At 43.1% G+C, this 20,612-nt stretch overlaps 1 protein-coding gene across 8 annotated transcripts in view; it reads left to right on the top strand.

Annotated features, from left to right (window-relative positions):
• The window catches only part of MED12L (mediator complex subunit 12L), a 363,479-nt gene that overhangs the window by 56,505 nt on the left and 286,362 nt on the right, over nucleotides 1-20,612 (top strand). For all 8 annotated transcript variants that reach the window (XM_045166284.1, XM_045166286.1, XM_045166285.1 and 5 more), the window contains one exon: nucleotides 18,714-18,883. In XM_045166284.1, coding sequence (XP_045022219.1) covers nucleotides 18,714-18,883 — 170 coding nt within the window. The remainder of the gene's footprint in view (nucleotides 1-18,713; nucleotides 18,884-20,612) is intronic.

Below are 20,612 nucleotides of genomic sequence, written 5' to 3'. Positions count from 1 at the left end.
ATTAAGTATGAGCTGGGCCCTAAAGAAATCTAGCCTTTAAGTAAAAATTGGGAAATTGTTGTTTTGATTTTGCATTTTAAGAAAGTATTTCTTGATCTTAAATTATCTAATAATCTTCCTCTCTGGTAAACTGAGAGCAAATGAGGTATGTTTATAGTTCTGTTACGTGTACTGTATTTGCTTTGGTCTTTACCACTGCCGCTTCTGGTCTTGTTGCTTTGGGTGAATCACTTGCTCTTGGATTTCCTGTTCAGAACCCATTGCCACTCAACACTTTCTCTGTTAGTCACTTTTAATACTGACTCCTGGTCAAATTAATCATCTATAATAAAATACTGAGCAGCATCTCAATTTAATGAAAATTTAGTTCTTTGCTCTTTATGAATTGTTAGTACGTACATGTGTGTCTACACTTGGAACATATACAGCCAAAGTATCTGTTTGTCAGGAGTTTTTGTAGTTTGCAGCCTGGTTTTGTATATCGTCATTTGGGCATGTCCTCACAGAATCCCTCTGAGGTAGCTGTGTGTCTCCGTTTATTAAGTGGGTTGAGAAAAATCCGTGAAAAGTGGGAGAACAGAGAGTTGGATCCTGGGCTTTCATTTCTGGGTTTGTGTGCTTTACCGTTTCCAAGCTGCTCATATCAGAGGGGTGATTTTGAGTTGGGAGCAGGGGATTGATGTTGGGGAGATGTGTGAAAGGTGTTTTAAGAAGCTCAATATTCAGTGAGGTATTCGCTGGTTGTGCCTCTTGTAGATCTGTTGCTTAAAGCATAAGCAGGATTTTGAGGAAAGATAGCTGATTGCACGACTTACAACTTTCTTTTGAAAGTAGATCACAGATACGCATGGTAGAAGACCACGTTAAAATACTCAGAATGTAGTGAAGTCTCACTTTCCTGTGTCCTCCTGTGGTCTCCCAGACCCCTCAGCATGTGCTTCAGAAGGAACTGGTGTTACGTTTATTTTGTATCTTCTGAAATGTGTTTTTATGTGTGTCTTTAGTGCATGTTTTTATGTTCATTTCAGAAAATTTGTGCTTGTTTCATGCTGTGCACAGAGAGCCTTGTTCTTGTAAGGGGCTCTATGCTACTAACTTTGTAGTGGCTTAGAGAAGCTGGATGTTTTCTTTTTGTAATTTGTACTGGAATGTTAATTCCTTGATGAATAGAAAGCTTTTTTTTTTTAAATTAAAAAAGGTATACTCTGAGTTTCAGAGTCATTTTCAGACAGGGTGTGTATAATCTTCCAAATGAAATCTGCAGTAAAATGGCTCTTAGGCCTGTTTCAATTCTCCATGATTTTGGAGTTGAGGAATATATATTGGGTTGGCCAAAAAGTTCATTTTGTTTTTTCTGTACAATGTTATAGACTAACTCAAATGAACTTTTTAGCCAACCCAGTAGACTATAGGATAGAAAACACATTAAGGGTTCATAAATGGTCAGTTGGAACATCTTTGTGAGAGCAGCATTGTTGTTTAGTAGCTAAGTCTTATCTGACCCTTTGTGACACCATGGACTGAAGCCTGACAGGCTCCTCTGTCCTTGGGCTTCTCCAGGCGAGAATACTGGAATGGGTTGCCATTCCCTTCTCCAGGGGATCTTCCTGACCCAGGGTTTGAACCTGAGTCTCCCGTGTGGCAGAGGGATTCTTTACCACTAAGCCAGCTGGGAAGCCCTGAGAGTAACATAGATGGAAATAAATGTATCCTACATCAGTCTTGGGTCTCCAGAAAAAAAGAACCCAAAGAAACCAGTGATGCTGGAGCAGACGATTAAGGGGATGGGTCTGCACAGTCTGTGTAATCATTTTATATTTTAAAGCCTTTGCTGCGTGGCATGTGTCTGGCGATATGATGCCTGTAGTATTTGTACTCATGTTCCACTGAAAGATACTTACTTGTTCAGGATGACAAACTTGACAGCGCCTGTGCTCAGGACGTAAGTAGTCAACACAGTGCTGCTCGTGCTGTAGGAACTTCTACTCAGAGCACAGCTGACCATGGAATTAAATTTCGACACAAATGCAAAAAGGAAAGAAAAAAGAAAGGCAAATGTAGTTTGTTTTTGCTCTGCGAATGATGGGGGTTTTCTGCTGCCTCCTGAAGAGTGAGGGTGACTGTGTGTCTGATCGGCTAACTGCAGCAGCTTTGGTGCGTCCAGTGGGGCCGCAGGGGACCTTCTGCCAGCCCTGCTCCTCTGTTCCTCCTCTGCACATGTCCTCAGGAGGGGCCCCCTTTTACTCAGGATTGCACAGAGGTATGTTCCTCTGTCTCCTCCTTGAATCTCTTCTTGCCATAGCTCTCCTCTCCTGGGGCCATGAAATCCTCGGCCTGGTCTCTTGACAGGGAATGTGGTGGGAGCTTGTCCTGAGGGCTTAATTAAATGCACAGTTTAATATTTGGAGAAGGAACTTTCCTTTTATTCCGTGAGAGGAATATCTATCTCAGTGAGGCCAAGGCCGTCACTCACTCAGGTATATTCAGAAGTCAGGAAAAATTTGAGGGACTTACCCTCTGATAACCACTGCTGCTGCTGCTGCAGCTTCAGTCGTGTCTGACTCTGTGCGACCCCATAGACGGCAGCCCACCAGGCTCCCCTGCCCCTGGGATTCTCCAGGCAAGAACACTGGAGTGGGTTGCCATTTCCTTCTGCACTGATAACTGTAACATTAACTCAAACAACCACCTTGGGCCCCCCACCCCCTGAGCAGGGGCAGGAATTTCTTATGCGCCCCTCTGTCAGGAGGAATCCTCCAGGCTGTGCTGAGGTGAGAAGCTGGTGATGAGGTTGATGGGCCGGATAAGAGATTCTTGTTCCAGGGGCTAAAATTGGATTCCGTAGTTGCCAGGAGTCTTGGCTTTGTTGCCTTGACGGGCTTGAGAGAGAACAAGGACAACTGGAAAAAAAAAATCCGTAAGAGTAGCAGTTAGCACTTGTCTGCATTGGCCTGGGAACAGCAATCGGAGACCTGATGGCGAGAAGGGAAAACTGAACAAGTGTCAAGAGCTGTCCCCAGGTATCCACCGCCATCACCTGGCACCTCGAAGGCAGACGGACAGGCAGTTTCTCTGCCGCCTTGGGACTCCTTGCTCTCTCCCCACCAGCCCTTCTTTCTCCTTTCCCTGCCCGAGACTTTGCCACCCGTTTCCTTGGTTGGCCACTTGGTCTCTTTTTTACGCTTGAATCCTCCAGCATTAACTGTCAGTCTCACAGTGGTGCAGTTATTTCTACGTTGCCGTGTCAGGGCCCTTGTCTTTCGGGGGGTATTGTCCCTCCCTCCTCACAGTGGGTCGTCGGGCCTTCACCTCTTTCAGGCTCCCTCCCCTGCCCGCACCCTTCTCTTGAACTCAGAGAGGGTCAGACTCTCTCAGTTTCTCAGCCACCTGCTTGCTTCCACCCCATCGGACACCTGTACAGATCCACCCGCAGCCTCCAGTCCTCACCTGTCTTCCTGTCTTGGCCAGAGAGTTCTTGCTTCCAGCCAAGTTTGTCTCCTCCTCATCTTGGGGCTCCTGGCTGCCTGGTCCTGTCAGTTATGTAAGTTTGCTTCCTTTCGAACAACATGTCATAGTTGTAAGCATCTTCTATCCCACTTTATTCTCAAAATAACTGTACAGGCGACGTCCACTTACCAGCCCTATTTTGTAGACACGTGACTGAGGCATGGGTGAGTGACTTGCCCAAGGCTCCGAACCTGCCAAGTGATTGGAGCCTGGACAAGTCAGGCCACCTGACTCCTGAACCTGTGTTTTTTACCACCAGCTGAGTTAACCTACGCTGAAGGCTCAGGATAGGGCTGAGTGACTGCACTACCCATGTTTTAACTCTTCAGGGTAAGCCTTCTTAAACCTGTGCCTGCTGGGTTCTTCTGTTGCATAATCTCCTTGTTTAAGGCATTGAACCCGCATAAAGGTCCCTCATCCATGTCTTCACCCTGACCCTTCTGACCTGTTACCCACTTGCCCTGGACATGTTTTCCCATGAATAACTTTGACATCACAAATTCAGGTATTCAAAACTGAACTTAGAACCGGGAAACTGAATAATATTGGTGGATTGTGTCCATGTCAATATCCTGGTTATGATCTTGTCCTTTAGTTTTGCCGGATATTAACATTTGGGAAAAGTCAGGACTTCCCAGGTGGCACAGTGGTAAAGAACCCACCTGCCAATGCAGGTGAGTCAAGAGATATGGGTTCAGTCCCTCGGTTGGGAAGATGCCCTGGAGTAGGAAATGGCTACCCACTCCAGTATTCTTGCCTAGAGAATTCCATGGACAGAGGAGCCTGGTGGGTTACAGTCCAGGGGGTCACAAAGAGCTGGACATGTCTGAGCATGAATACACACACACACACACACAGGTAAAAGACATGGGATCTCTCTCTGTTATTTCTTAACAACTGCTTGTGACTCTGATTATCTCAAAGTTTAATTAGAACAAGATAATGAAAACAAACATTGAAGTTAGCTCCCTCACCCTCCTCCCCTCTTGCCCTCTGTTCCACATCTCTTTCTTTGGCACCATGATCTGCTCAGCTATCCCACTGGCAAATCTTGAAGCTACCTGCCTCTTTTCTTCTCTACTCTTGGGCTCATCTGTGCTCAATCATGTCTGACCCTTTGCGACCCCATGGACTGTAGCCCACAAGGCTCCTCTGTCTATGGGATTTCCCAGGCAAGAATACTGGAGTGGGTTGCCACTTCCTTCTCCAGGGGATAAACACGACCCAGGGATCAAACTTGTGTCTCCTGCCTCAGCAGGCAGAGTCCTTACCACTGTGCAGGAGACCCAGGTTTCTTCTCCGTTATCAGGTGATTACAGTACTGCCCTCCTCTTTCTCTTGTTCCCTCCTCAGTCACCTGTCCACTGCACTCCACAGTCTGCTTTTTATTTGTCTCCCCTACAACTTCTGAGAATCTTAATTTACATATCTAATCTCCTCATTCCTTTGCTTAAAATTCTTCAGTGTCTTTCAGTCATTTGTGGCAAAAGATAAGACTGTATAGCTTGTCCCTGCCTGGGGACAAGCAGGTTATAAATGCAGGTTTCTGGACCCCAGTCGAACCTTAAAGGGTAGAAATCTCTGTCAAGGCTAAATCTGTATGTTTAACCAACCAGCGCCCTCTGGTGATCCTTTTGTGCACTAGCATTTGAGTACCTCTGGCATGGGCCACCTGCTTCACCTCAGAGGTGACCCTTTCTCCCTCTGCCTTGCATCCTCTGCCAGGCTCCCTCTGCAGGACCTGCGAAATTACACACTGCTGTTTCTGCCCGTGGAACTCCTTCGTAACTTTCCTCAGAAGTTCAGTTGCTAAGTCATGTCCATCTCTTTGCGACCTCATGGACTGTAGCATGTCAGTCTTCCCTGTCGTTCACTATCTCCTGGAGTTTGCTCAGACTTGTGATGTCGGTTGAGTTGATGTTACCTAATCATCTCATCCTCTGTCGTCCCCTTCTCCTCCTGTCCTCAATCTTTTCCCGCATCAGGGTCTTTTCCAGTTGGTTGGCTCTTTGTATCAGGTGGCCAAAGTATTAGAGCTTCAGCTCCAGCATCAATCCTTCCAATGAATATTCAGGATTGATTTCCTTTAGGATTGACTGATCCTGTGCCCATGGAACTTTCCAGGCAAGAATACTAGAGTAGGGTGCCATTTCCTACTCTAGGGGATCGTCCTGATCCAGGGATCGAACTCTACACCTTTTGCATCTCCTGAATTGGCAGGCAGATTCTTCAGGTAAAGAATGCAATGCAGGAGACCCCAGGTTTGATCCCTGGGTTGGGAAGATCACCTGGAGAAGGGAATGGCAACCACTCCAGTATTCTTGCCTGGAAAATTCCATGGACAGAGGAGCCTGGCGGGCTACAGTCCACAGAGTTGCAGAGAGTCGGACACGACTGAGTAGCTAACACTGTTGAGCGCCACCTGGGAAGCCCCACCTTCCCTCAAGCCTAGGCTAAAACATCCCTGTGCTTCCTTGCCTTGGTTCACGGCACGTCGGACCTCTTAACTCGTTGCTGTCAGTGTCTGTGTCCTTGTGTTTCTACCTCAAGAATGAATCGCCTCAGGTAGGGACTGCTTTCCTCTCAGCTTTATAGTTCCAGGCCCCAGGAGAGCTTCTGGCCCTTAGTAGACATTTAATGTTTGCGGCCACATGCCCATGGTTTTTTTTTTTTTTTTTGCCACACAGTGTGGCATGTGGGATCTTAGTTCCCTGATTAGGGATGGAACACAGGCCGCCTGCAGTGGAAGCACAGAGTCTGAACCACTGGACCACCTGTGAAATCCCCCATGATTTTTATTTTATTTTGAGTTGTCTCCTTAATCACCAAGTAACAGTACTTAGCGTCATTGCCAGTAAATAAAATGGTAAAGTTACTCATCCAGACAAAAACAGATATACGATGTTTGCCACTCAGCACCAGTATTCTACAGGTAGTTATGAGTGAAAGGAAAAGTTTTTGAAGCATAAAGAAAAGTTTCAGGGACTTCCCTGGTGGTCCAGTGGTTAAGACTTGGGGCTGTCACTGCCAGGGCCCCAGGTTCCATCCCTGGTTGAGGAACTGAGGTCCCACAAGCCTCACAGTTCAACTAACAACAAGAATACAAAAACCAAGAAAAAAAACCTGGTGACTAAAAAAAAGTTTCGGTGATTTACTGCACCACCGCATGTCATCTAACCCCCACGCCCACCCCGTTTTTCCTGCTTTTCAGCCAGAGGGCCTGAGTTCACTAACTGACCATTCAGCAGAACCAGCATTCCAGCCTGTGGGCTGACTCTCCTTTGCTCACACGTCAGCCTGAGGCAGCAGTTTTCACTGAGGCTATTCTTTATCCAGGCTGCTGATCAGCACGCTGATTTCCCCTTTCCTTCCCCAAGTAAGCAGTGGCTGAATGGGGGATTTGGGGTTTTCTGTGAATCATTTTATAGAATTCAACTGATTAACTTTTTAAAGCCTTTTGTTGTGGGCATTTCGAACATAGAAAAATATAGGAGGCTGTAATAAAGTCCCTACTAACCATCACCCAGGTTTGCCCCTTCACTCTTCTGTTGTTCCGCTGCTCAGTCGTGTATGGCTCTTTGTGACCCCATGGACTGCAGCACTCCAGGCTTCCCTGTCCTTCACTATCTCCCAGAGATTGTGCAAACTCATGTCCATTGAGTCAGTGGTGCCATCCAACCATCTCGTCCTCTGTCCATCCCCTTCCCCTCCTGCCTTCAATCTTTCCCAGCATCAGGGTCTTTTCAAATGAGTCACCTCTTTGCATCAGGTGGCCTAAGTAATGGAGCGTCAGCAGTAGTCCCTCCAATGAATATTCGGGATTGATTTCCTTTCAGATTGACTGGTTTGATCTCCTTGCTGTCCAAGGGACTCTGAAGAGTCTTCTCCAACACCACAGTACAAAAACATCAATTCTTGGTGCTCAGCCTTCTTTATGGCCCAACTCTCACATCCATACATGACTACTGGAAAAGCCATAGCTTTGCCTAGATGGACTTTTGTTGGCAAAATGTCTCTGCTTTTTAATATGCTGTCTAGGTTTGTTACAGCTTTTCTTCCAAGGAGCAAGCGTTCTAATTTTATGACTGCAGTCACCATTTGCAGTGATTTTTCAGCCCAAGAGAATAAAGGCTGTCACTGTTTCCATTGTTTCCACATCTATTTGTCATGAAATGATGGGACTAGATGCTATGATCCTCCTTTTTTGAATGTTGAGTTTTAGGCCAACTTTTTCACTCTCCTTTTGTGCTTTTCATCAAGAGGCTCTTCAGTTCCTCTTTGCTTTCTGCCATAAGGGTGATGTCATCTGCATATCTGAGGTTATTGATATTTCTCCCCGCAATCTTGATTCCAGCTTGTGATTCACCAAGCCCGGCATTTCACATGATGTACTCTGCATAATGCTGATGATGCATAACTCTGATAATGCTGTGAAAGTGCTGTACTCAATATGCCAGCAAATTTGGAAAACTCAGCAGTGACCACAGGACTGGAAAAGGTCAGCTTTCGTTCCAGTCCCAAAGAAAGACAATGCCAAAGAAGGCTCAAACCACTGCACAATTGCACTCATCTGACACGCTAGTAAAGTAATGCTCAAAATTCTCCAAGCCAGGCTTTAGCAGTACATGAACTGTGAACTTCCAGATGTTCAAGCGGGGTTTAGAAAAGGCAGAGGAAGCAGAGATCAAATTGCCAACATCCACTGGATCATGGAAAAAGCAAGAGAATTCCAGAAAAACATCTATTTCTGCTTTATTGACTATGCCAAAGCCTTTGACTGTGTGGATCGCAATAAACTGTGGAAAATTCTTCAAGAGATGGGACTACCAGACCACCTGACCTGCTTCTTGAGAAACCTGTGTGCAGGTCAGGAAGCAACAGTTAGAACTGGACATGGAACAACAGACTGGTTCCAAATAGGGTAAGGAGTATGTCAAGGCTGTATTTTTTCATCCTGCTTATTTAACTTATATGCAGAGTACATCACGAGAAATGCTGGGCTGGATGAAGCACAAGCTGGAATCAAGATTGCCGGGAGAAATATCAATAACCTCAGATATGCAGATGACACCACCCTTATGGCAGAAAGTGAAGAACTAAAGAGCCTCTTGATGAAAGTGAAAGAGGAGAGTGAAAGAGTTGGCTTAAAGCTCAACATTCAGAAAACAAAGATCATGGCATCTGGTCCCATCACTTCATGGAAAATAGGTGGAGAAACAGTGGAAACCGTGACAGACTTTATTTTGGGGGGACTCCAAAATCACTGCAGATGGTGATTGCAGCCATGAAATTAAAAGACGCTTACTCCTTGAAAAGTTATGACCAACCTAGACAGCATATTAAAAAGCAGAGACATTACTTGGCCAACAAAGGTCCATCTAGTCAAAGCTATGGTTTTTCCAGTGGTCATGTATGGATGTGAGAGTTGGACTGTGAAGAAAGCTGAGCACCAAAGAATTGATGCTTTTGAACTGTGGTGTTGGAGAAGACTCTTGCGAGTCCCTTGGACTGCAAGGAGATCCAACCAGTCCATCCTAAAGGAGACCAGTCCTGGGTGTTCATTGGAAGGACTGATGCTGAAGCTGAAACTCCAATACTTTGGCCACCTCATGTGAAGAGCTGACTCATTTGAAAAGACCCTGATGCTGGGAAAAATTGAGGGTGGGAGAAAAAGGGGGCAGCAGAGCATGAGATGGCTGGATGGCATCACTGACTCAATGGACGTGAGTTTGAGTGAACTCTGGGAGTTGGTGATGGACAGGGAGGCCTGGCGTGCTGTAGTTTGTGGGGTCACAAAGAGTTGGACACGACTGAGCAACTGAACTGAACTCTGCATAAAAGTTAAATAAGCAGGGTGACAACATACAGCCTTGACTTACTCTTCTCCTGATTTGAAACTAGTCCGTTGTTCCATGTCTGATTCTAATTGTTGCCTCTTGACCTGCATATAGGTTTCTCAGGATTCAGGTAAGGTGTTCCCATCTCAGTGAAAACAAGACCAGGAGCTGACTGTGGCTCAGACCATGAACTCCTTGCAAAATCCAGACTTAAATAGAAGACAGCAGGGCAAACTACTAGGCCATTCTGGTATGACCTAAGTCAAATCCCATGTGATAATACAGTGGAAGTGACAAATAGATTCAAGATATTAGATCTGATAGACAGAGTGCCTGAAGAACTATGGATGGAGGTTCGTAACATTGTACAGGAGGCAGTGATCAAAACCATCCCCAAGAAAAAGATATATGAAAAGGCAAAATGGTTGTATGAGGAGGCCTTACAAATAGCTGAGAAAAGAGGATAAGCCAAAAGCAAAGGAGAAAAGGAAAGATATATCCATCTGAAAGCAGAGTTCCAAAGAATAGCGAGGAGAGATAAGAAACCCTTACAAAGTGAACGGAGTAAAGAAATAGAGGAAAACAATAGAATGGGAAAGACCAGAGATCTCATCAAGAAAATTAGAGATACTAAGGGAACATTTCATGCAAAAATGGGCACAATAAAGCACAGAAACTGTATGAACCTAACAGAAGCAGAAGATATTAAGAAGAGGTGGCAAGGATACACGGAAGAACTGTACAAAAAAGATCTTCATGACCCAGATAACCACGATGGTGTGATCACTCACCTACAGCCAGATATCTTGGAGTGGGAAGTCAAGGGGGCCTTAGGAAGCATCACTACGATCAAAGCTAGTGGAGGTGATAGAATTCCAGCTGAGCTCTTTCAAATTCTAAAAGATACTGTGAATGTGCTGCACTCAATATGCCAACAAATTTGGAAAACTCAGCAGTGGCCACGGGACTGGAAAAGGTCAGTTTTCATTCCAATCCCAAAGAAAGGCAATGCCAAAGAATGTGTAAACTACTGCCCAATTGCACTCATCTCACATGCTAGTAAAGTAATGCTCAAAATTCTCCAATCCAGGCTTCAGCAATACTTGAACTGTGAACTTCCAGATGTTCAAGCTGGATTTAAAAAAGGCAGAGGAACCAGAGATCAAATTGCCAAATCACTTGGATCAAGAGAATTCCAGAAAAACATCCACTTTTGCTTCATTGACCACACTAAAGCCTTTGACTTGTGGATTACAACAAACTGGAAAATTCAACAATAGATGGGAATTCCAGACCACCTTCACTCTTGGGCACTATTACTTCTATCCTTATTCTCCTTCCCAATCCCCTCCCCTGCCCTTTTAAAGCCATATCAGATCATAGTTGGCTACTTTTAAAAGTTTTTTTTTTATCTGTTTTTGGTTGCGCTGGGTCTTTATTGCTTTGTGTGGACTTTCTCTAGTTGTGAGCGGGGGCTACTCTCGTTGTAGAGCACAGGCTCTTGGCCCGCAGACATCAGTATTTGTACAGATAGGCTCAGTAGTTGTGGTGCATGTGCTTTAGCTGCTCCGCAACATGTGGAATCTTCCCAGACCGGGGATTGAACCTGTGTCCCATGCATTGGCAGGTGAGTTTTTATCCACTGCACCACCGGGGAAGTCCCATACTAGATTACTTTTTATCAGTGTGGAATAGTCGTCTTTTTTTTCGGTACTTCATGAAACGCTGGATTTTTATTTGTAGTAAAGTATTTCAAGAAAACATTAAGAATTATAGCTTTACTGAGATATAATTTTTACTATTTTGCAGTTCATTTTAAGTGATAATTGAGTTTTTCATGTGTTTACAGAGTTGTGAAACCATCATTAGCTTTTTGAATTCTTTTATCACCCTGAAAGGAATCTTGTATCCATCAGCAGTCACTCCACATTTCCCCTCCATCCCCCTCAGCCCTGTAGATTTGTGTATTCTGGACATTTTATCTAACTGGAATCGTAACTTATGTGGTTCTTGGAAACAGGTTTCTGTCAGTTATACAGTATTATGTTTTCAGTGTTCATGCATGTTGCAGTGTGTTTCAGTAGTTCATGACATTGTATAGCTAAGTAGTATTCCATTCTGTACATAGAAGATACTTTGCGAATGTGAGAGTTGGACCATAAAGAAGGCTGAGGGCTGAAAAATTGATGCTTTCCTATTGTGGTGCTGGAGGAGGCTCTTGAGAGTCCTTGGACAGCAAGGAAGTAAACCAGTCAATCCTAAAGGAAATCAACCCTGAATATTCATTGGAAGGATTGATGCTGAAGCTGAGTCTCCAGTACTTTGACCACTTAATGAGAAGAGGTGACTCATTAGAACAGACCCTGATGTTGGGAAAGATTGAGCGCAAAAGGAGAAGGGGGTAACAGGATGGGATGGTTGGATGGCATCACTGACTCCATGGACATGAGTTTGAGCGAACTCCTGGAGATATTGAAGTCCAGGGAGGCCTGGCATGCTGTAGTCCATGGAATTACAAAGTTGGACACAGCTTAGTGACTGAACAGCAACAAAATTTACTTATCAGTTAATGGACATTTGTGTTGCTTTCACTTTTTGGCTCATATGAGCTGTGCTGCTACGAATGTGTACAGATCTTTGTGTGGACATGTGTTTTCATTTCTCTTGGGTTTATGACTACTTGTGGACTTTGGGTTACATGATAACTGTGTCCAACCCTTTGAGAAATTGCCGAACCATTTTCCACAGTAGCTACATCATTTTACATTCCCACCAGCAGTGTATGAGGAGCCTAGTTTGAACACATCCTCACCAAAAAGTTGGTATTGTTGATCTTGTACTATCCTGTTGTTGTTCAGTCACTGAGTTGTGTCGGACTCTTACTACCCCACCAGGCTGGAATACTGGAGTGGGTTGCCGTTTCCTACTCCAGGGGATCTTTCTGACCCAGGGATCAAACCCGCATCCCACGTCTCTTGCATCTCCTGCCCTGGCAGACAGATTCTTTACAATTGCACCATCTGGGTAGCCTCTGTAAGTGTCCTAATGGTGCCTTATTGTGGTTTTGATTTGCATTTCTCTGGTGGCTAATGATGTTGAGCATATTTTCATGAGCTTATCGATCATTTGTCTATATTCTTTGGAGAAATGTCTATTTAGCTCCTTTACTCATTCAAAAAAATATTAATTGCTTTATTATTGAGTTGTAATCATTCATTATATACTCTCCATCCAAGTCCTTTATCAGATAAATGATTTGCAGATGTTTTCTTCCCATTTATGAGTTGTCTTTTCACTTTGTTAATGGTATTCTTTGATCAAGAAAGCATTTTAACAACAGAAAATGAAAAAAATCTTTCAGTCTTTTATTGGGAGTTCACGAGTGTATGTATAGGGCTTCCCACGTAGCTCAGTCGGTAAAGAATCTGCCTGCAATGTGGGAGACCTGGGTTCAATTCCTGGGTCAGGAAGATGCCCTGGAGAAGAAAATGGCAACCCATTCCAGTGTTCATGGGAGAATCCCATAGACAGAGGAGCCTGGCAGTCTGCAGTCCATGGGGTCATAGGAGTCGGACATGACTTAGCACTATCTTTCTTTCAAGTGGAATGTGCACCATCTTGTATATATTGAGCTTCTTTCCTCCCCATCTCAACCCCCTCTCCACTCTGCCATCAGTCTGTACCAGGCAGGTTTGCGCCTAAGTTGGGCTAGTTAAATCCTCTACATCCTGCAGTTTTGAGAAGCAGTCTATTCCTCCCTTGGGCCAGCAAGAACTTTTTATTGTAGTGGGATAGCTTCAGGGAGAAAGTTTGAGGATATAGGTTTTTCCATTGAGGAGCCTGTCATCTTTGACTTTAAGTCCTAATCCCAGTGGGTCACTTTAAAGATGTGCACCTTCATCTCTGGACTTGGCTGGAGTTTTTACAAAGCAATCTTTGTTGCATCTGTTTTACGTAGTGGGTTCCCACTCATTCTGATAAAAGGAAAGAATGTAGTAAGGAAAATAAGCTTTCACAAAATTAAAGGACACATATAATATTTTTATATATATTATATATATTTATAATATATATACATATATACCTATATGTATATATTAGGGTGTATGTGTATAAGCTTTATATTTATACTATACTAGATGAAAGCTCATTAAAAAGAATGAAAAGTTCTGTATTTGCATGGGCCTTTTGTAGCATGCCGACTAACAGATGCATAAAGACCAAGTGTGTTAGAGAGGGAACTTGGCGTATTCCCTACAGTGGTGTTTGAAACCTTCTAGATCTGCCGTGATAGGTTTAAACTAGAAAATGGAGATGTTTTTATGAAGATTTGGGAGACAGAATGATTGGGAAGGAACTTGATTTAGTAGCTTAATTTTGAGAGGACCTTATAATGTATTGATTGAAGTCAGTACTTAGGTCTTGACTATGTAAGGCATGGGGATGAAGGATGGAGGGAATTCTTAAGCATCAGTTAGAGAGTGATCCCTGCTGGGTGGTGGTGTGGTGTGGTGTCCATCGTCTTGAGAAGGCTGTGTGAGAGATGTGACATTTGAACTGGGCCCACATACGAAAACGGGATTGGGGAAGATCCTGTCAACAGAGCATCATGGACATGAGAGAAACACATGGAACCCGCAGAGCAGATCATGTTGGATAGTATTTGAAATGATTTTAATTCCCAGCTAAGGAGTTTGACCTTAATTCATGGATTGCAGATCCATTGAAGGTTTTGGAACCATGAAATTGACATTGATTGATTCCATAAACACTTACCCAGAGTGTTATGTTAGGCATTGCAGCCCAGCTGAGGTAGAAGCAGGGCCTGACGGCAACAGTTAAGGCCTAACCTTTAGTTTCCTTTCTAAAAAGTTTTCATCCCAATAATAATGAGTACTGATGATGATGATGATGATGGCCACTTATTGATCAACTTCTGTGATGCATGCATTGTGTAAAGTTACTCATCTGGATAGTTACTGACCTGGACGTATTATTGAGCTCTGTTGTAGAGATGGGGTTGAGATTGAGTGGAGGCCAGATGCCTTGCTCAGGGGTGGAGCTAGGATGTGGACCCAGGGCCGACCTCTGCCAGAGGTCATTCTGCTGGTAACCCTTAGTGTGGCCCTCTGTTGCGTCTCTGCAGTGTCACACTGCCAAGACACCTTCTCCTTGAGCGTTGTTGCATTTGGGGTGCTCTTGTGTTTGCCCCCAGGGTGAATGCTTGTCCTCTGCTGAGCTCCCAGTTCTCTTAGTAATACTGCAAGTATTCCAGGCCCTAGGGGGTCATTTTTAGTGTAACTTGACATGTCTCTGTTCTCCCCTATTATGTATTGTATTTATCAATTTGCATATTTTCATGCACTGGAGTGGAGCATCTCACACCAGCTGTGTTCTTCTGGTTTACCTGTGTGACCTTGAGTTGTGCCTACAGCTCCTGGATTGGTTAGACGATAGGCTACCGTAGGGTGAACCGCATGGCCTTTGAGACTCCTCCTGTTTGGGGGTTGCTGCTGCTGCTAAGTCGCTTCAGTTGTGTCCGACTCTGTGCGACCCCATAGATGGAAGCCCACCAGGCTCCCCTGTCCCTGGGATTCTCCAGGCAAGAACACTGGAGTGGGTTGCCATTTCCTTCTCCAATGCATGAAAGTGAAAAGTGAAAGTGAAGTCGCTCAGTCGTGTCTGACTCTTAGCAACCCCATGGACTGCAGCCTACCAGGCTCCTCCATCCATGGGATTTTCCAGGCAAGAGTACTGGAGTAGGGTGCCATTGAGGCATCAACAAAAACTGGCTACAGGATGCTAGGGAGAGCAGCATCAGAAGGATGAGTCAGTCATTCTTTTTATTTTTTATTTTTTTTAGGATTTTTTTTTAAATTTAATTTTATTTTTAAACTTTACATAATTGTATTAGTTTTGCCAAATATCAAAATGAATCCACCACAGGTATACATGTGTTCCCCATCCTGAACCCTCCTCCCTCCCCATTCCATGCCTCTGGGTCGTCCCAGTGCACCAGCCCCAAGCATCCAGTATCGTGCATCGAACCTGGACTGGCAACTCGTTTCATACATGATATTTTACATGTTTCAATGCCATTCTCCCAAATCATCCCACCCTCTCCCTCTCTCACAGAGTCCATAAGACTGTTCTATTCATCAGTGTCTCTTTTGCTGTCAGTCATTCTTTTTAATACTGGCTCCTGACCCCACTCTCAGTAACATTCATGTTCGTAAACTTTCTAATAATCTGACTAGGTGGCCTTGAGTTCTACTTGATATCAGTGAACTAGAGATGTGGCCATAGCCTCAGAGTTTTAGAACTGGTGCACTTTCAAAGCAGCTTCCTTCATCACTTTCTGCATCCTTTCTACCTTTGAAACCTCCCCACCTCTCTCCCCCAACCATTTTCCTTAAGATCTCTAGCCACTCCTATTTTCTTGGCATCACTTAGAACTGAGTCCCCACTGCAGACCAGTCAAACCAGAATCTGATGGGATTGGGCTGAAGATACTGGCATTTGGTAAAAGCCGCCCCCGCCCCGGGTGATGGCATGTGCGCGCAGGCCTGAGAATCACTGTTTCTTGCCACTGCTGCCCCCATTTCTCCCTTTTAATGACCAGTCCTAACTCAGCTTGAGAGGGGTTAGTGAATCCAAATAATTTTAAAGAGTACAGTACTTGTGGCCATCTTTTATTTTTTGTTTTTAATTTTTAATGAAAATTTTGTGGGCATCCTAACTTTTATACTAGTTCACACTAGACTGTCTTAGGGCCCAGATCTCCAAATCTGTCTCATTGATGTGATAGCTTAACATCAGTTAAATACGGTGAAGTTAAAATATATGACCAAGAGGTCTGTGTTTGAATTCTGTTTGAATTTTTAAAGGTATTCAAGTTGTGGAGTAATATCTTCAGCAATTTTAAAAAAAGATGTGTATATGTTTAAACAGTCAAGCACACAAAGTAAAAACCTGAAAAGATATAAAGCTATTAAATGATTGAGATTTTTTTCTAGGCATATTTGCATTAAAAATTTTCTATAGTGTGTGTTTCTTCCATATTTTAATGAAAACAATCTTGAAAGGAAAATATACCCGAGACAAAGTAGGGGGTGTGTGAATATGTGTGTTATTTTTAGCTCTTGAGGCTAAACTATTCTGAGTATTGAGAATAGTACCATACTGAGAGTGAGTTAATAGCAAGGCTTGGCACACAAAAGCTAGGATTTGGATCCTTGTTATTTTTGTTTTTGCTTATTATAGCTAAGCTAAACTTGTCTCATCTGATGGTTGGCATTTTGCTTTGTTGAACAAGTGAGAGTCATGAGATGATTAGTCCATAACAGGGGCACCAGAAAATGATGACACTGATAATTTATTGTTTGGTTTTTAATGACGATGGCGTAATTTTAACGATAATATCTGTTATTGATGGTGCTTTCTGACAAACGATTATATACTAGGAACAGAATGTTGACCTAGTGTCTGTTCATCTTTTGGCATTGGCTGATTACTGAAGCAGTGCTTACTTAACATGTGCATTTGAATTTCAATTTTAAATAAGACACAATTAGAATAAGTAGTTTCAACCAAAACCTAACAATAGTTATCTCTGGGTTCTGTTGTCAAGTAATTTTAGTAGTGCTTAAAAAATAAAAACAAACCACTCAATTCTAACAGATGTTTATTTCTACTCTTACTTTTGTTAGAATAGGTTCCTTTAAAATTGAGAAGGTTGGAGAACCTATTGCTGAAATAATGAGAAAACAGCATTGTGCGGTGATGTTTCAGGAGGACGATTTCTTCCGAAATGCTGTTTCACTAATCCTTGGGGAAATTTGGCTGTGAGCATGCAATTATTACATTTTTATCCACAGAATGGGCTAAAGTTGGCACCATATCCCTCATGGTTGCCAAAGGCAACACATTGATTTAATTTGTGCCCCTGTGGCAGATACTTTTGAGCAATTTTAGTGATTTTTTTTTTTAATGCTACCTTTTCTGTTTCCTTCCCGGTCTCCTACCTCTTGTCACTCACTGCTCTTTCTGGCTGAGTCCTGAGGCATCTTGTGTTTTTTGGGGAGAGCAGAATGATCGAAGGCCCAGGTGGTTGTCCAAGGTGGCCGCTCTGGTGTCCCTGGCAGGGGTGGAGGTTGGGCAGTGCAGGTGGGAGTGCTGCCTGGGGCTGGCCTTTGGGGATGGCCAGTCCTCCTACAGATGGGCAGAAACAGAACACCCCTTAATTAGGCATGTTTGAACCATGCCCTGCAGCCTGAAAAATGTACCCCAAGAGAACTGCATTTGGGGAATTTTGAATTTTTTTGGAGTAGAACTGTGATTTTTTTAAAATATTTGTTTTAAAAAAGTTTTATTGAAGTATAGTTGATTTACAATGTTGTTAATTTCTGTGTACAACATAGTGACTCAGTTATTTATATATGAAGTGTTAGTCACTCAGTTGTGTCTGACCCTGCGACCCCATGGACTGTAGCCCGACAGGCTCCTCTGTCCATGAATTCTTCAGGCAAGAAGACTGGAGTGGGTTGCCATTCCCTTCTCCATGGGATCTTCCCAACCCAGGAATCAAACCCAGGTCTCATGCGTTGCAGGTGGATTCTTTACTGTCAGAGCTACTGGGAAAGCTACCCGCGCCCCCCCAACACACACACCCACACACCCACACCCACACACACACTCTTTTCCATTATGGTTTACCCCCACCCACATACACACACACACACACACACACACACACACACATTCTTTTCCATTATGGTTTACCCCCACCCCCATACACACACACACACACACACACTGACTCACACACACACACTCTTTTCCATTATGGTTTATCACAGGATGTTGCATATAGTTCCCTGTACTATACAGTAGGGCCTTGTTTATCCATTCTGTATATGTAGTAATTTGCATCTGCTAATCCCAAACTCCTAATACATCCCTTCCCCACCCACCCCCTCCCCGTCTTGGCAGCCACAAGTCTGTTGTCCGTGTCCTGAATTATGATTCTTGAATTACCTCCACTGTTCTGTTTCCCGTTTGTGCCTCTGATATTTTTAATTTAGTTGTGGACACCTCTTCTCCTAGGTTTGGGGTCACAGAGGCAGAAGGGGAGAGCTGGCCGACGTTGTTGTTGACCGATGGGGTGGCCACGTCACACTGGTGCACATTACTTAAGGGCTTTGGCATGGGCGTACTTTTCTGAACAGTGCTTATATATGTTTGCCAAAGCCATTTTTGTGTAATAGATTTTTGTCTTATAAGTACACTCTTAACCAGAAAGAGGGAGGAAAAGTAGATTCTTACATTCATTGTATCTGGAAATGGCTTCTTTCTTTAAAAAAAATGCAGAGTGGACGCAAATATCTACCAGGTACCTTCGAGAGCAGTTGGCCAAGATTTCCGACTTCTACCACCTGGCTTCCAGCGCGGGCGATGGCCCTGTCCCTGTGCCACCCGACGTGGAGCAGGCCATGAGGCAGTGGGAGTACAACGAGAAGTTGGCATTCCACATGTTCCAGGTAAGCTTCCTATGAAACTCAAGACTGAGGGCAAGTTCCTTACACTTTAGTGTTTGGGGGTGTTACATGATATCATCATATAAACTATTGCATTCAAAGGAAGACATCCAACATAACTCTGAATTTGTATTAAAGGTAACATCTTTGCCCCGAGATGACAGCTTCCTATTATATGTATTGATCGCCAACATTCAGTGATGTCAGCTTTTTAAATGCCGTTAATTGGCTTATAATGGCACTATTAAATGTAATCCTCCCAAGCCATTTAACTTTGCAGAAATTGGAGATATTTATTCAAAGAATTTTTTATGCTGATGCTTCCTATCTTACAGTAGATTTTCTTTAGAGCTTAGTTATTCTGTGGAAGGGTCATCTTAATTTTGTTTGGCTGCAGATTAAAATATGGGTGAGAGGATGGGTAAAACATTGAGGACTGATTAAAACTTCCATCCTGAGACACTGATGTACATCATACTGACCAGAAGATGGCACTTGTGCTGTTATTTGCCTCAATCTTTACTCTTGGTGAGAAGGAAGGACAAATGTATTCAGCTGAAGTTGTATTATCAGCATAGACTTTCATGACCTGTTATTGTGATGCGGTGGGTGGGTAGAAAGGATGTGTGGTTTCTAAATTTCTACCCTTCGAACGTTAATTATAATTTCCAGGTGGTAAGCAACTTTTTCTAAGAGCTCAAAGTAGGAAACAGCCTGGTCCTTTAGGAGGTAGTTTTGTTAGTTTTAAATTAGTAAAAAAAAAAAAAAAAAAAAAAAGCTTACAAATCCTAGTGTCATTTAGCAGAGGACTCCTTCCTTGCCTGCTCTGAGCTTTTATTGAGCTGAGGATTTAGCCTGCATCTTTGAAAAAGTGTCTCTAAGCATGCTTGGTATTTTTGAATGATTATTTTTTAGGAACATGGAAATCAGTATCTCCTTTATAGGATGCAGTGAGGTTCTAAATGGATGAATCTAATTTTAATGTTAACATTTAAAGTTCATTATATTTTAATTCATTGTAATCTGAAATGTGAAACTGACTGGAGTGTATGTGTGTGCAGACATTCCTGTGCAGAAATGAGGGTACAGGTGCATAAGAAAAGCATCTTGAGGATGAACATTGTGTCATTCTTGGAAGTCATGCTTATGAAGATTCTCTTTTTGAATCTTGCATTCACCATCTCTTAATCCTTAATCCAAAGTTCCATTTTATTTATTTCTTTAACATGGAGTTTACGTTATTGGTCTGATAATTTTAAATTGCACTTTTTCCTGTAGCTAAACTGTTAGCTGAAACATTAAAAAAAATTAGAAATCAGCAATAAGGGGAATTCTCTGGTGGTCCAGTGGATAGGACTCCCTGCTTTCACTGCCAGGACACGAGTTTGATCCCTGGTTGGGGAACTAAGATCCCTTGGTGCAGACAAAAAAAGAAAAGAAATTAGCAATAAGTGAATACTTTGATATCATGAATGTGGTGTCACTGTAATGTTTTAAATATATAAACAGTAGTTTAGCAGTATATTTTTAAATGAATTGTCGATAATCATGGTAGTAGACGGCTGGTTATATGGTCCATAGATATATCAGAGTTGCTAGGAACAAAGTCGGGCTTCATTTTAACTACTAAGATTGTTACCAGAATGACCATAAAAGTTTCAGTGACTTTAAACATAACTTTTTGTTTCTATCTTTGTTTGTTTATTTTTTATTTTATTGGAGTATAATTCTT

Source organism: Bubalus bubalis, chromosome 1 (assembly GCF_019923935.1).
Source record: "Bubalus bubalis isolate 160015118507 breed Murrah chromosome 1, NDDB_SH_1, whole genome shotgun sequence".
Taxonomy (NCBI): Eukaryota; Metazoa; Chordata; class Mammalia; order Artiodactyla; family Bovidae; genus Bubalus; species Bubalus bubalis.
This window is presented reverse-complemented; position numbering and strand designations above follow the sequence as displayed.